A 13,319-nucleotide genomic window follows, 5' to 3' on the forward strand; every position below is an offset into this window, starting at 1 on the left:
AAGCTTCGGGTATTTTTCCAGTATATGCCTAAGCGTACTGCTCGTGAGTGGGACGAAGATCAGCAAAATCGTCGCATTCTCACCATTGAACAAGCCGTTCAACGCGCTTTCACAGTTCGTGCTGCTACCCATTTGCAGTACGAAGTTACTTACTTGACGGAGCATCTCCGTGAAGTTTTCTTTCCGTTTTTCGAAACTCACCTCGACCGTGTTATCGAGCCTGGGTTTGGACTGTTTCTCTTCGAAACCGTCGACATCTTGAACACCTGTGCCAACCGCATCGACACCGAAGTTCGTGCTTTCGTTGATCGCGTTATCAGCATCAAGCGCGCCCGTTTCGAGTAGCTGTTGACAGTGTCGTTGTAGCTCTAGTTCTAGTAGCTAGCAGCTGTACATTCGTAGCGTAACTTTAATCAGCTTTTAGCTCAAGTTACACTATCATGACTTCGTTAAATCCTGGTGGATGGTCTGCTGACCGTCTGACACAGTCTGTGGTCGAAATGGTGCAGAAACAACAAGCACTAATCGACGTTTTGACTTCGCAACGCAAAGAGGTCAAAGTTGAAGGTATAAGCCTACCTCGCTTCTATGGAAACATGGGTGACTCAGTTGAATTGTACTTCGACCAAGTTATTCATTACTTTGAGGCGAAGAACATTGATAGGCAAAATGAGAATCAGAGTAAGCGCATCATTGCCATGATGACTGCCAATTTCAGAGGAAATGCTGCTGCATGGTACATGCTTTGCAGGGATTCCGTCAGTGATGTCCAAGATTTGATCCAGAAGCTCACGAAGGAATTCGTTCCTCCGGATCTTCAGGAGCGCCTTCGAGATCGATTGTACAGTCTCAAGCAAAAACGTTGTTCTAGCTTGGAGGACTACATCTCTCGGTTCCGCGTTGCTATCATGCAGGTCAAGGACATGAGTGAGCTTGACAAGATCACGTACTTCATTCGAGGTCTTGTTAGTCCCACGAAAGAAGAAGTTCAGTATCGTCGTTGCACGACGGTATCTGAGGCTCTCTCAGTTGCACTCGAGTATGACAGATCGCACTTTCGTGCTGGTCCGTTTCAGAAGAGTCGTTGGACACCTCCAAGATCTTTTGGCCGTTCCAACTCCACGTCATTCGCTCGTTCCAACACGGCTCCACAGCGTCCTGCTGAGAATGAACCTGAGCCTATGGAAATCGACACTGGTCATGCGCATAACCCACGCCGTGACAATTATCGTCGCCCTGTTCAGAACAACAACCGTAACAGTGGCAACTCAAAGAAGTGTCGGTATTGTAAGAAGCCTGGTCACACGATTGAACAGTGCTTCAAGCTTCAAAATCGACAGAAGCACGGAACGAATAACAGCTATCAGTCTGACACTAAGCGTGGTCAGTTCGCTGTTCACACTTTGGCAGCAGAAAAGCCAGAGTCTGTTGAAGTTGTTGAGATAAATGATCTCAACGCTGCTACCATCCAGTCACTACCAGCTCCGAATGAGTTGATTCGGAAGCCAGGTCTGTGTGAAGGCAAACGTGTCACCATTATACTAGACACGGGAGCCACATGCAATGTCATTCGTCCTGGATTGGTGGATACTATTCCTGACACGATGATCTCTCAAGTCACCTTGTTTGACGGAAGCACAACGAAGAAACGTGCCGTTCACAAGGGCAAGGTCACTATTGAGATGGATGGCTATCGATTCAGAGACTTAGAGGTCCTGGAATGGTCTATGAGCCCTGAACACGATGTCATTCTCGGAAAACCTTGGTTTACCAAGTACCAACCAATTATTGATTGGCGTACTCATCACCTGCAGTTCAAACCGCAAGGAATGAAACCAGTGTTCCGCAAGGTAGAAGTATCTGGTGCTGAGTTCAAAGCTAAAGCCAAGCACCATGACTATGATGAGATTTACCGCGTCAAAGTTACTCCAGCTCAACCCGTCACGGAAGAACCACAAGAAATTGTGCCTCTCCTTGATGAGTTTGCTGACGTGTTTCCAGACGTTTTACCCGATGGGTTACCTCCTCATCGACGCGTGGAATTCGAGCTCGACATGAAGTCAGATGCTATGCCAAGCACACGCGCACCTTTTCGGCTCTCGAAGACAGAACAAGATGGCCTTGATCTGTTTGTCGAAGAAAAGTTGAAGAAAGGTTGGATCGAACTATCCGATTCGCCTTGGGTCTCCAACATCTTTGGTATCCCGAAGAAAGACCCGAAATCAGGGAAACAACTTTCTCGAGCTGAGTGGTTACGGTCGGGAAACGCCACGTTACCGATTCGTTGGGTGATTGATTATCGTTGGCTCAATTCGCAAACGATCATCGCCAGAATTCCACTCCCGAGAATTGACGGAACATTTGACAAGATGTATGGATGTATCATCTTCTCAGTCTTGGATCTCGCACAAGGTTACCATCAGATGAGGGTTGCCTTGAAAAGTCGTCAGTACACAGCGTTCCGCACTCATTCTGAGACCTACCAATGGTGTGTTGCGCCAATGGGTCTTGCTGGAATGCCAGGTGTCTGGTCACGTCTTATGCGTGTCCTACTAGGCAAATATCCGTTTATCGTGGTGTATCTGGATGACATTTGTGTATTTTCCAAGAACATGAAGGAGCATCTGCAGCATCTCCGCACGCTCTTCGAAGTGTTACGCAGAGAGAAGCTGTACTGTCATCGTTCGAAATGTCATTTTGGGCAGAATCAAGTTCAGTTTCTGGGTCACACCGTGTCAAGTCAAGGCATTGCGGTGGATTCCAAGAAAACTGAAGTGATCGCCAATTGGCCAATTTCAATGAACCAAAAGCAATTGCAAAGCTTTTTGGGTCTCGCAGGCTACTACCGTCGCTTCATTTACAACTACGCGACAATTGCCTTACCGTTTGGACCTCTAGTCAAGAAGGACCATACTTGGAATTGGAATGAAGAGCATGATATCGCCTTCAGCAAGCTGAAATCAGCATTGCAATCCGCCCCAGTCCTGACTTTACCGGATTTCTCTCTTCCGTTCATCGTGACAACCGATGCTTCAGGATATTGTGTTGGTGGAGTACTTTCGCAAAAGCACAACGGACATGATCATCCGTTAGCTTTCCTCTCCAAGAAGTTGGGTGTGCATGAACAAAATTGGCCTACCCATGAGAAGGAACTCTATGCAATTAAGCTGTCGCTGGAAAAATGGCGTCATTACCTCTATGGTCGTCATTTCGACATCTACACGGACAACAGTGCATGTCAGTGGTTGTTACACCACCCGAAGGTTTCCTCGAAGCTTGCACGCTTCTTGACCTTCTTTGCTCAGTTCGACTTCACCCTGCATCACCTGAAAGGATCAATGAATGTCGTAGCTGATGCACTGTCCCGTCCTCCGATGGATTCAACTCCGAATGCGTTGATATCACCACAATTGGATCCGCCAATTGTCTGCTCAATCAGTTTTCAGCATTGTGAGTCTGAAAGTGATAAACCGACATCGAGTTTTCGCGTAATTAGCGATCTACGCACAGTCAATGCTTCGCTATCGACTCCAGATAGTCAAATTGCGACTGTTCCAGCCTCACAGAGTGTTGCGCGTCCCGCTATCAATACAATCAGCTTTCATACGTGTACACCGCAGTGTGGCAGTTTTGGATCACGCTACCGTGCACAGCAACATGATGGGGACTCCCAGAAGGTGAATACGACCACGATATCTGCAGCTCTCTCGCCTGTTGAATTTTCGGGGGAGGAGATGACGGATGTTCCTGCTGGTCACATCGCCTTACATGATCTTTCCGATGGTCACCTCTACACTCCTGTTCAAGATGCAGAGATTGCCACATCGGTCGTGCAAATGCAACACGCAAGTTCGCTAGGATGGACTTCGAATCTCAAAGAAGAGTTCATAAAAGCCTACCGCACTGATCCTGGATTTCGTGACAAGTATCGTACTCCGCATGATCCATACGTACTCAAGGAGCAATTGCATTATGTGCAATTCACGGACGATAAGGAGTCCAAAATGATGAGACTTTGTGTCCCGAGATCGCAGCGCAATCGTCTAAGAACGAAGATTATTGAGCAATTTCATGATTCCAGTATTGCCGCGCACCCAGGAATTCGTCGTACGTACCTCCGTATCAAGCAATGGTACTACTGGGCGTCGCTTCATGAAGACGTTTCTGATTACGTGCAAAGTTGTGAAACATGCACACGTTGGAAGCACAGCAATGCCAAGAAGAATGGCAAGTTGATTCCAATTCCGATTCCAAAGGAATGTTGGGAAGTCGTCTCCATGGATTTCGTTACTGGATTGCCAGAATCAGATGGCTATGATGCTATCATGACCGTCGTGGACAAGTTGTCCAAGCGTCCGATCTACTGTCCCGTTCACACTACTGATGATGCCGAAGAAATCGCTCATTATTTCTTCGACAATGTCGTTCGGCATCATGGAGTGCCTGCAGTGATCATCAGTGATCGTGATCCCAAATTCACATCGCGTTTTTGGAAATCACTCGCGCAGGTCATGGGTGTACAATTGAATATGACAACGTCATATCGCGCTCAAGCTGACGGCCAAACCGAACGTCAAAACCTGGTACTAGAAGACGCACTTCGTTGCATGGTCTCGTATCATGGTGATGACTGGGCTGCCAAGTTGGGAACGATTGAGTATGCTCATGCCACGCTAGTCAGTGCCTCTACAGGACTTTCGCCATTTGAAGTAGACACAGGGCGTCAGGAACGCAATCCCTTCGGAACTTTTCCTACGCTGTCTACCACAGTTCAAGTACAACAAGGACTGTCTGAGTATGCAAATCGCTTCAAGGACGAACGTGACAAGATTATTGGCAAAGCCAAGGAGCACTTACTCAAGGCTCAAGCATCGCAAAAGAAGTACTACGATCAACACCGTAGCAATGTGCAATTCAAGGAAGGAGATTTGGTTATGCTGGATACACGCCGTATTCCACTCAAGCATGCTGCGAAAGACATTGACGTCAAACGTGCAAAGTTAGCCGCTCGTAAAGTTGGTCCGTTCGTTATCAAGCGCATGATCAACGACAACGCTGCTCGTCTGATTTTGCCACGCAGTATGAAGTCACTGAACCCTACTTTCAACGTAGACGTTCTCAGCCATTACGTCTCCAACCCGGACAAGTTTGAGACTCGTGTTCTTCCGAAAGCATCTCGCATCATCACGAATGAAGACACTGGAGAAGACCTCCACATTGTCGAGAAACTTCTACGCAAGCGTCAGTTCAATCGCAAGATTGAGTGGCTTGTCAAGTGGCATGGTCTCCCAGATCACGAATCTTCGTGGGAACTCGAGAAAGACATCAAGCACGTCTCTCACTGGAAAGTTCTCGTCGACGACTTCAAGCGCCGTCAACGTGAAGTCAAACCCGGGAGGATGTAAGGACCGAGACGTGACGAGCACGTCAAGGCCCGCACATCTAAACTACAACATCCACTACGCAAAGACAAGTGGGTAAGTAAGGAACATGCACTAGGGTGCATGATCTCTGTCGTGTACATTTACTCTTGTATAGCGCACGTCAACCCACTTCAACTTGAAGTGGATTGACCAATCAGATTCATTCATTTTAGCACCGCCTTGGGCACTGGCCCAGACGGCCGGCCACAAGGCCTTAACCAACTAATATCACTTTGCAATTTACGTCCAACTACCTACACGTTTCCACATCGCGGTACATCTTCACTCGCGGCCTTCTACGAGTCAAGCCTTACAGCTTTTCTGGTCCATCGTGGGCATGCCAATATAAACGCAATAGACAATCAAGGATGGACCGCGCTGATGCACGCTGTTGATACACAGCAGCAAGAAGCAGTCGAATTCCTGATCGAGTCTGGTGCTGACGTGAACGTGGTGGATGTGAACGGCTGGACTGCGTCCCTACTGAATAGACAGTCTGGCAATATCGACATAGCCGAGCTGTTGAACGGTTGAGGCGATCCTCTAATCAACAAACGTCGCATGGATTGGAATGCTCCCCGACAAGTAAGTCAAGCCGCTACGTATTTACGGGTTCATTCGCTTGACTAACAAGAACGTCCGTTGTATGACAGGAGCGCTCTGAAAGCCAAGCGAATGAACCCGTAAATACGTAGCGATTCGACTTTTTTCTTCATTGCTACTACGCAAGAATCTCCTGCAGTTCGTAGCATCTTAGAGTCGATTCGCTAACAACAAATGAAGCTTTAACAAGCTTTTCCCATGTGAAATCCTTCGATCCTAATTCTCTAGTATCGCAAAAAGACAACCTGCAACACGGATTGCACACGGAATCATCTCAGAGGGATTCTGAGTGTAAAATAGCACCCCAGGTAAGCTATAATATCCTAACAGCGCGTAAAACCATGGAAAAGCAGGTTCTGTTCATGGCAGCGAAGATGGCTACCCTATTCATGGCTAGAACTGCTATGGTGGTGATGACCCCTGAAACAGTGATCCTTGACCTTCTTCTCTGCCTTGAGAATTCGAGTCAAAAGCGTGAGAAGCGGATAAATCAGGGCGCAACGGATGGCTCTCGGCCTGTCGACGACCTGAGCTGCGCCCGCCGTTGGCCAGCGGAGGCCTCGACCCATTGTCGATTGATTGTAAGGATTTCTGAGACCGCGCGTCGGCCCGCCTCGAGGTATCTATCCATCAGAGCCAGTGGTTCCTAGCGTTGCACCCGTCGGTCAGACGCCCAGCCCGATGTGTGTTGCTATTTTTGCGATGGGGAACTTTGGCTAACATGCAAACCTGTTACTGTACCATTGTACTACTGTAGTACTACAGTAGGCGTTGCTTGTGCAGTGCAATGCACAATGTGCATGCAGCCTGCAGGATGCAGGACGAAGATTTGTGTGCTCGCGCGGGAACGAGCCCCAGCGGTGTGGTATGAGCGCGCGACGATGAGATTGAGGAGAGGGCTGGCTGTATTGGCGTGGCGGTGGTCTCGGTCTGGTCGGGCGGTGCTATTATACAGTTGATTGTTGCACAGACGCCCTGCTACATACGTCGAAGTACATGTACCTACTATCGTGATGATAGTATCGTCCAAGCCCAGTTGTTTGTCTTGGGTGAGCTGAACTGGGATGAGATGGGAAGCGTAGTGATGTGGGATAAATTATGATGGCGTTGCTTGGATTCAAGGGCATTAAGTATTGTTTTAGATTTTTGGTTTTCGAGTATTGCAGCACATGTACATCGCATACATATCGTTCTGTTGCAGAGTTCTCTTGTGAAGGTGCTTCGTTACAGGCTGCAATGCGAAACACGTTGGTCGAATCGACCGCGGCGATCTCGGTAATATTCCAATCTCGCTTGTACAACTTTGATGATTTTTAATGTGTAGGTTGCAGGCTGTAACACTATGCTTCAAGTGCTGCTGTCGTCAAACGCAGGTCTGTCATACTAATGAGGAGCGTTTGGTTTTGGCTGCAGAAGAGGTTAAACACGTCACTGAAGCGTGGAGTCAATTATCGATAGGATACGCTCGCCCTGGATACAGCAGCTTTTCCATGGAAACGAGACGCAGGTTATCCCGATGTTGGCTAGATGTTTGTCATCAGCAACGCTAACCTCGACATCAGTCCTTCAATCACGGCGACTCGAAACGTGATAATAGGGGGACTCAAACCTGCCGAAAATAGCACTAGTTTCTCGTTTGGTTGATCCCTGGTTTTCGCCACGAAGGGTTGCTGGTTTCGCCGACCTACGCTTTTCTAAACAAGCAAGTGCTGGTTTCGCGCCAAAATCTTCTTCTCGAGGCGATGCCCTTGCGCGCGAAGGTCTTCGCGCCCAGAATCGATGAGGATCTTGTAACGGGGCGGGGGTATCGCCTTCGTTCACATTTCAACTTGCCTACCAGCGGCGAAGACTCTAAGAACACGCAGCCCCCTCCCTCCTACCCCCCTGTCGTTCATTGTGGGCGCGCCATGGCCTCCTGCAACGAGGCGAAGAACACACATCTTACGGAGGCTGGCATCAAGGTTCTGCTGTCTTGGATCGAGAAGCCAGCAAACTTCGAGAGCATATACGGCACAAGTGGGAAGACTACAGTAGGGGGGAAGGCTAAGATCACGAAGTCGGCAGCGTATACGCAGATGGCCGCACATCTCCGCAGCAAAACCAAGAAATACGAGAGTCTCAAACCAAGAAATATGCAGCAACGTTGGGAGAACGTGGTGAAGAAGTTTCGCGAGGTGCTCAAGCTGCAAGGCGGAACCGGCATGGGCCTAACAGCTGCCGAGATACGTCAAGGTGTGTCCCTCCCAACCAAGTTGGAGAAGATGTGCCCGTGCTTCTACAGGCTGGAGGCTCTTTTCGGTGAGCGGCCAAACATGAACGCGCATGCTACGGTCGAGCTCGGCGCTGTTGTATGCACTGCAGTCACTGAGAGCGTGCCTACCGAAACGGAGGTCCGAGCGCTAGCCTATGCGTACGAGAATGATGATGCATCCAGCTCGAGCCCTCACACCAGCTCTTCTGGAGGCAGCAGCACTATTAGTGGTGAAAGTGACGACATCGTTGAGCGCCCACAGCGCATGGCTGGTCTGACGTCAAAGACTGCAACAGCAATGTTTTCTCCAGGTACACCGAATTCGCCATCGCTTGACGAGTTTCAAGACGATGATTTTCCTCCCAATCCGCTTGTCCATCCGAGTAACTCTACGCCTGCTACACCACAGCCAGCACTACCGCAGCCATCACTACAGCGCAAGCGAGTCGCGAAAATCGAGATAGCCAAGTCTGCAAAACGAGCAAAGAAGGACAAGCAAAAAAAAGACAGCAAAGAAAACCATGTTTGTAGTGGGTCTAACTTGACTCACTACTTTAGCTTACACGTTGCGCAACGTGTATGAGGAAGCGTAAGTACTTAGTAATTACTTAGGTTAATTATATTTGAATACACAAATATAAGTTAACTTAGACAAGACTCCAAGTAGCTAGTTTAAGGTAAAATGAGAACTGTATTGTTTGTAAATTGATCTTCCTCTAAAAATCCGCTAAAAACTGTTTATCATCTATGAAAGGGTTGGCAGCGGCTGTCAGAGCCCGCTAATATGCATGTCTCTGATTGGTGAAAGATGCTGCTTTCTACCAATAGGATCTTTTGGGTATGTGTGGACCACTCACTGTGGTGGTCCACTTCAATGTATCCATTGGTGTGCCTTACACCAATGTGAGGAAGTATCCAAAACTTTTAACAGATAACCTATCTGTAACGGGGTTACACGTACAAGTGGCTGCAAGCCACTTGTGAATTTAACAGATAGGTTATCTGTTAAACGTTTTGGATACTTCCTCACATTGGTGTAAGACACACCGATGGATACATTGAAGTGGACCACCACAGTGAGTGGTCCACACTTGATCCTATTGGTAGAAAGCAGCATCTTTCACCAATCAGAGACATGCATATTATGGGCTCTGACAGCCAGCCGCCGCCAACCCTTCATAGATGATAAACAGTTTTAGCAGACTTTAGAGGAAGATCAATTCTACAAACAATACAGTTCTCATTTTACCTTAAACTAGCTACTTGAGTCTTGTCTAAGTTAACTTATATTTGTGTACTCAAATATAATTAACCTAAGTAATTACTAAGTACTTACGCTTCCTCATACACGTTGCGCAACGCTAAAGTAGTGAGTCAAGTTAGACCCACTACACCTGGTAGCACTTTGTAGTCCGTCCAACGACCGACTGCTTGACGTTCGTACGCGGTGTACGAACGCGGAGCCGAGAACCACATGAGCACGGAGGTGCCCATGGAGAGCTCCAACACGCCTGCAACGCATGTTGCACGCGCTGACTGCCCCACCTGTCTGACCCAGAGTGGGAGGCCCTCCAACGACTGTCAACAGTCATTGGAGAAGCGGCGATAGCTACAATGCTGCGCACGCTATCGCCGACGGAGCAACATGGTGTTGCTCTGGGATTCATCATGAAGGAGCAGCGTGACGCTGCTTCCTCAGTGACGGCGTCGTCAGGGACGACACCGCGTGCTCAACCATTAAAGTTGAGCGTAAGCAATTACGTGGGAAGAGAGGGCGAGCCTCTCCTCCGATGGCTTGTCGAACTCGACACAGCCATAGCGGCTCGACGCATCGTCGACCCGCTGTCGAAGGTCGCGTTCGCCATGTCCTGCCTTGGCGGACGCGCAAGGAGTTGGGCGTATGGACGCCGACTCTCCGATCCTACGTGCTTCAGCACGTACGAAGTATTCAAGGAGGAGCTCAAACAAGCGTTTGAGCCCCCGCAAACGAATTCCGGTCGAGGGCGGAGTTCCTCGACCTTCAGCAGGGTAAGCATGATGTCCATGCTTACGCGCAGCGCGCACGATATTTGGTATCAAATATCGTGACTAACCGATTGACGAGGCGACCAAGGTCGTCACGTTCATGAAAGGACTTAGAGATGGGCCTGTGAAGACCTATCTCTTCCGAGAGTACCCGAGTACTCTCGAAGCTGCGATCACTCTTGCCATGCAAGAGGAGTTTAGCCTGCGGCAGGCTAAACTGCATGTGAACGTGCCGAGGCCGCAACCACGCCCGGTAGCGAGGACGGGAGGTCCGGAACCAATGGACCTCTCGAGCGCAACAACTGCTGGTTACCAGCAGCAGGGAGGTAACGTGCGATGCTTCCGTTGCGGAAGGATCGGTCACTTTGCACGGGAGTGCACAGCTCCCATGCCCCCCTGGAGGTGGCCGTCGTGGCGATGCTAGGCATCGCCGCGGACCAACAAAAAACGCGAACATCCAGTAGGCGCGGGGCGCCCTACTGGTAATGCAGTCGCGCGTGCTGACATCGGGCACGCGACACTAAGGACTGCAGCCCCAGTGAGACCAGCTCTCACTGCAAGAAACAAGATGACAGGCCGAACCTAGTCATCTTGAGGTTTACTCGAAGAGAGCGAGTGACTCTCTTCGAGCTTTGGTAGACTCAGGCGCGTCGAACAACTTTGTTCGACTACGAAGCCTGTCGAGACTTGACTTCGAGGAGGAAGATACACCTCGAAGTCTTCTGGAGGTACGACTGGCAACAGGTGCCATCGTGAAGACCGAGAAGCGCGTCGTGAACGTGCGCTTCTCGTACAAACAACGAGTGTTTGTCGAACACTTTATCGTCCTGGATCTGGACGATAAGTTCGACGTAGTAATGGGCATGCCGTGGCTTGCACGGCATGATCCGGTGATAGACTGGAAGAAGCGCACGCTCGTGCGCTTCGGACGCGATAGCGGAACAGAGAGCGATGGCCCTGTTACCGCAGCGCGCGCACCAGCAGGTGCGCGCGGCTCACCAGTCGAGACAGCGCTTCATGATGCTGTCCCGGAGTGCCCAGGAAGTGCGCGAGGGCGCGCACAAGTGAGACCCACGTCGGCAATGCTGCCGACGTCGGAAGAAAAAAGATGTGTTGGTTCCGGGAACCAACACCCACGTTCAAGCGTGTAGGGACAGTCCCTGACCCGAAGCGGTCAGGTCGACAACGACGCGTCGGCTCCGGGAGCCGACGCACCCTCGGTCATGAGGGGCTCCGCCAATGATTGGCGTCGAGGTGACGAAGGCGTGTCAACTCCGGGAGTTGACGCTGCAAACAGTGCGGACGGTTGCAAACGTACCGCACTGACGCAATTTCCATGCTGTCGTGCAGCCGGGCTGCACGACGAAGCGCTATGCGATCAAGCCGGGCTTGATATCGCGCGCCCGCAGACAGGGTCTGCCGGCGAAGGACACATTACCGTGCAGCCGGGCTGCACGAAGGAAAATGCGGTCAAGCCGGGCTTGATACCGCGCGCCCGCGGACAGGGTCCGCCGGCGAACGACTGTCCACGGCCGGGCCTGGACAAGAAGAACAACTGTGCGGAGCCGGGCTCCGCACAACAAGAAAAGACGGCGCAAGCGGAAAACGCTGCGCAAGTCTCGGTCCGGGACCGAGACGCAACAAGAGCAGTCTGCTGGGCAGACTGCGGCGGTGACGCCGAATGTCAAGACGCTAAGCGTCTTGACGCACACCGATACTGGATTCCAGTATCGTGGCATGGTACTCGCTAGTCCTCCGACGACGGCGTCGGAGTTGACTTCGCTTCCAGCCATGAGCTGGAAGCGCTTCACGCGCGACTTGCACGATGGACGCATCGAGCAAGTCTGCGTTCTTTCGGACAGCGAAAGAACGGAGAGCGAGAGCGAAGAGCTGAGGCAGCTCTTCATGGGAAGTACCACTGAGAGTGAAGACACTCTCAGTGCGAAGACGAAGCGAGAGCGCTTCGAGGAACAAGGTTGGGACTCGCTGAAGTCGAGTCCCTATTACGAATTGTTGAGGGAGTACAAAGACGTACTCCCGGAAGACATTCCTGCGGAGCTTCCGCAGGATAAGGGCATTCAGCACGAGATTGATCTCGTGCCGGGCACGAAGTACTGTGTCACGCGGCAGTGGCCACTGCCGCGAGAGCAAGTGAAAGCGATCGACGACTTCTTTGAAAGTCGTCGTAAAACAGGACAAGTGCGGGAATCAAAGTCCCCGCACAGTGCTCCGACGTTCTGTGTCAATAAGCCACAGGGCGGATGGCGCATCGTTCATGCCTACAACAAGCTGAACGATGCGACGGTACCAACGCAAACGCCGATACCACGAAAAGATGTTATCATCGATTCGATGGCCGGGAGCACCGTTTACAGTGCTCTCGACTTGCGAGATGGATTTTATCAAATCCTAATGCGTGAGAGCGATATCCCTCTCACGGCAGTGAGCACGCCAAGCGGCATGCTCTGGGAATGGCTAGTAATGCCACAGGGGCTTAAGAATGCCCTGCGACTTTCAACAGGTGCGTGACGCACTTGTTGCGCTCGGTGCGCGACTTCGCACCGAGCTACTTCGATGATGTATTCATCCACAGCCGGGCTGTGGACGGGAAGACCGACGTAGAGATGCACAGGGTGCATCTCCATACTTGAGCTTATGCGAAAGCATAAGCTCTACGCGAACCTGAAGAAGTGTATCTTCGGGGCGAGCGAGATACCCGTCCTCGGGTGTCTCGTAGGGAAGAATGGTGTCCGCCCTGACCCAGAAAAGGTCAGAGTGATTAACGAATGGCCAACGCCATCAAGTGTCAAGGAACTGAGGCAGTTCCTTGGCCACGTACTTGTGCAAGTACGTGGAGGACTATGCGGGCAAGATCCGCCCGCTGTCACAGCTTCTTAAGAAAGAAGCTGTGTGGAATTCGACACCCGATTGCCAAAAGGCATTCGATACAGTCAAGCGGGGCTTGACTGAGGCGCCGATCTTGGCAGTGGCTGACCAAGATCGCCCATTTCACGTAG

The 13,319-nt window shown here is 50.6% G+C and overlaps 3 protein-coding genes across 3 annotated transcripts; all 3 read left to right on the plus strand.

Annotated features, from left to right (window-relative positions):
• Positions 1-500: 500 nt before the first annotated feature.
• IUM83_07154 (Retroelement pol Polyprotein) lies at positions 501-1,171 on the plus strand (the record flags this gene model as incomplete). Its single annotated transcript, XM_067931420.1, has 2 exons — positions 501-1,065; positions 1,167-1,171. The coding sequence occupies 2 exons, from the start codon at positions 501-503 to the stop codon at positions 1,169-1,171; spliced, it is 570 nt and encodes a 189-aa protein (XP_067780405.1).
• Positions 1,172-4,607: 3,436 nt separating this feature from the next.
• On the plus strand, positions 4,608-5,405 carry IUM83_07155 (Retrotransposon nucleocapsid protein; the record flags this gene model as incomplete). Its single annotated transcript, XM_067931421.1, has 1 exon — positions 4,608-5,405. The coding sequence occupies one exon, from the start codon at positions 4,608-4,610 to the stop codon at positions 5,403-5,405; it is 798 nt and encodes a 265-aa protein (XP_067780404.1).
• Positions 5,406-7,933: 2,528 nt separating this feature from the next.
• IUM83_07156 (reverse transcriptase) lies at positions 7,934-12,831 on the plus strand (the record flags this gene model as incomplete). Its single annotated transcript, XM_067931422.1, has 4 exons — positions 7,934-8,588; positions 10,948-11,286; positions 11,653-11,924; positions 12,031-12,831. 4 exons carry the CDS (start codon positions 7,934-7,936, stop codon positions 12,829-12,831), a joined length of 2,067 nt encoding a protein of 688 aa, XP_067780406.1.
• Positions 12,832-13,319: the final 488 nt, after the last annotated feature.

Source organism: Phytophthora cinnamomi (assembly GCF_018691715.1).
Source record: "Phytophthora cinnamomi strain GKB4 chromosome Unknown Contig127, whole genome shotgun sequence".
Lineage (NCBI taxonomy): Eukaryota > Oomycota > Peronosporomycetes > Peronosporales > Peronosporaceae > Phytophthora > Phytophthora cinnamomi.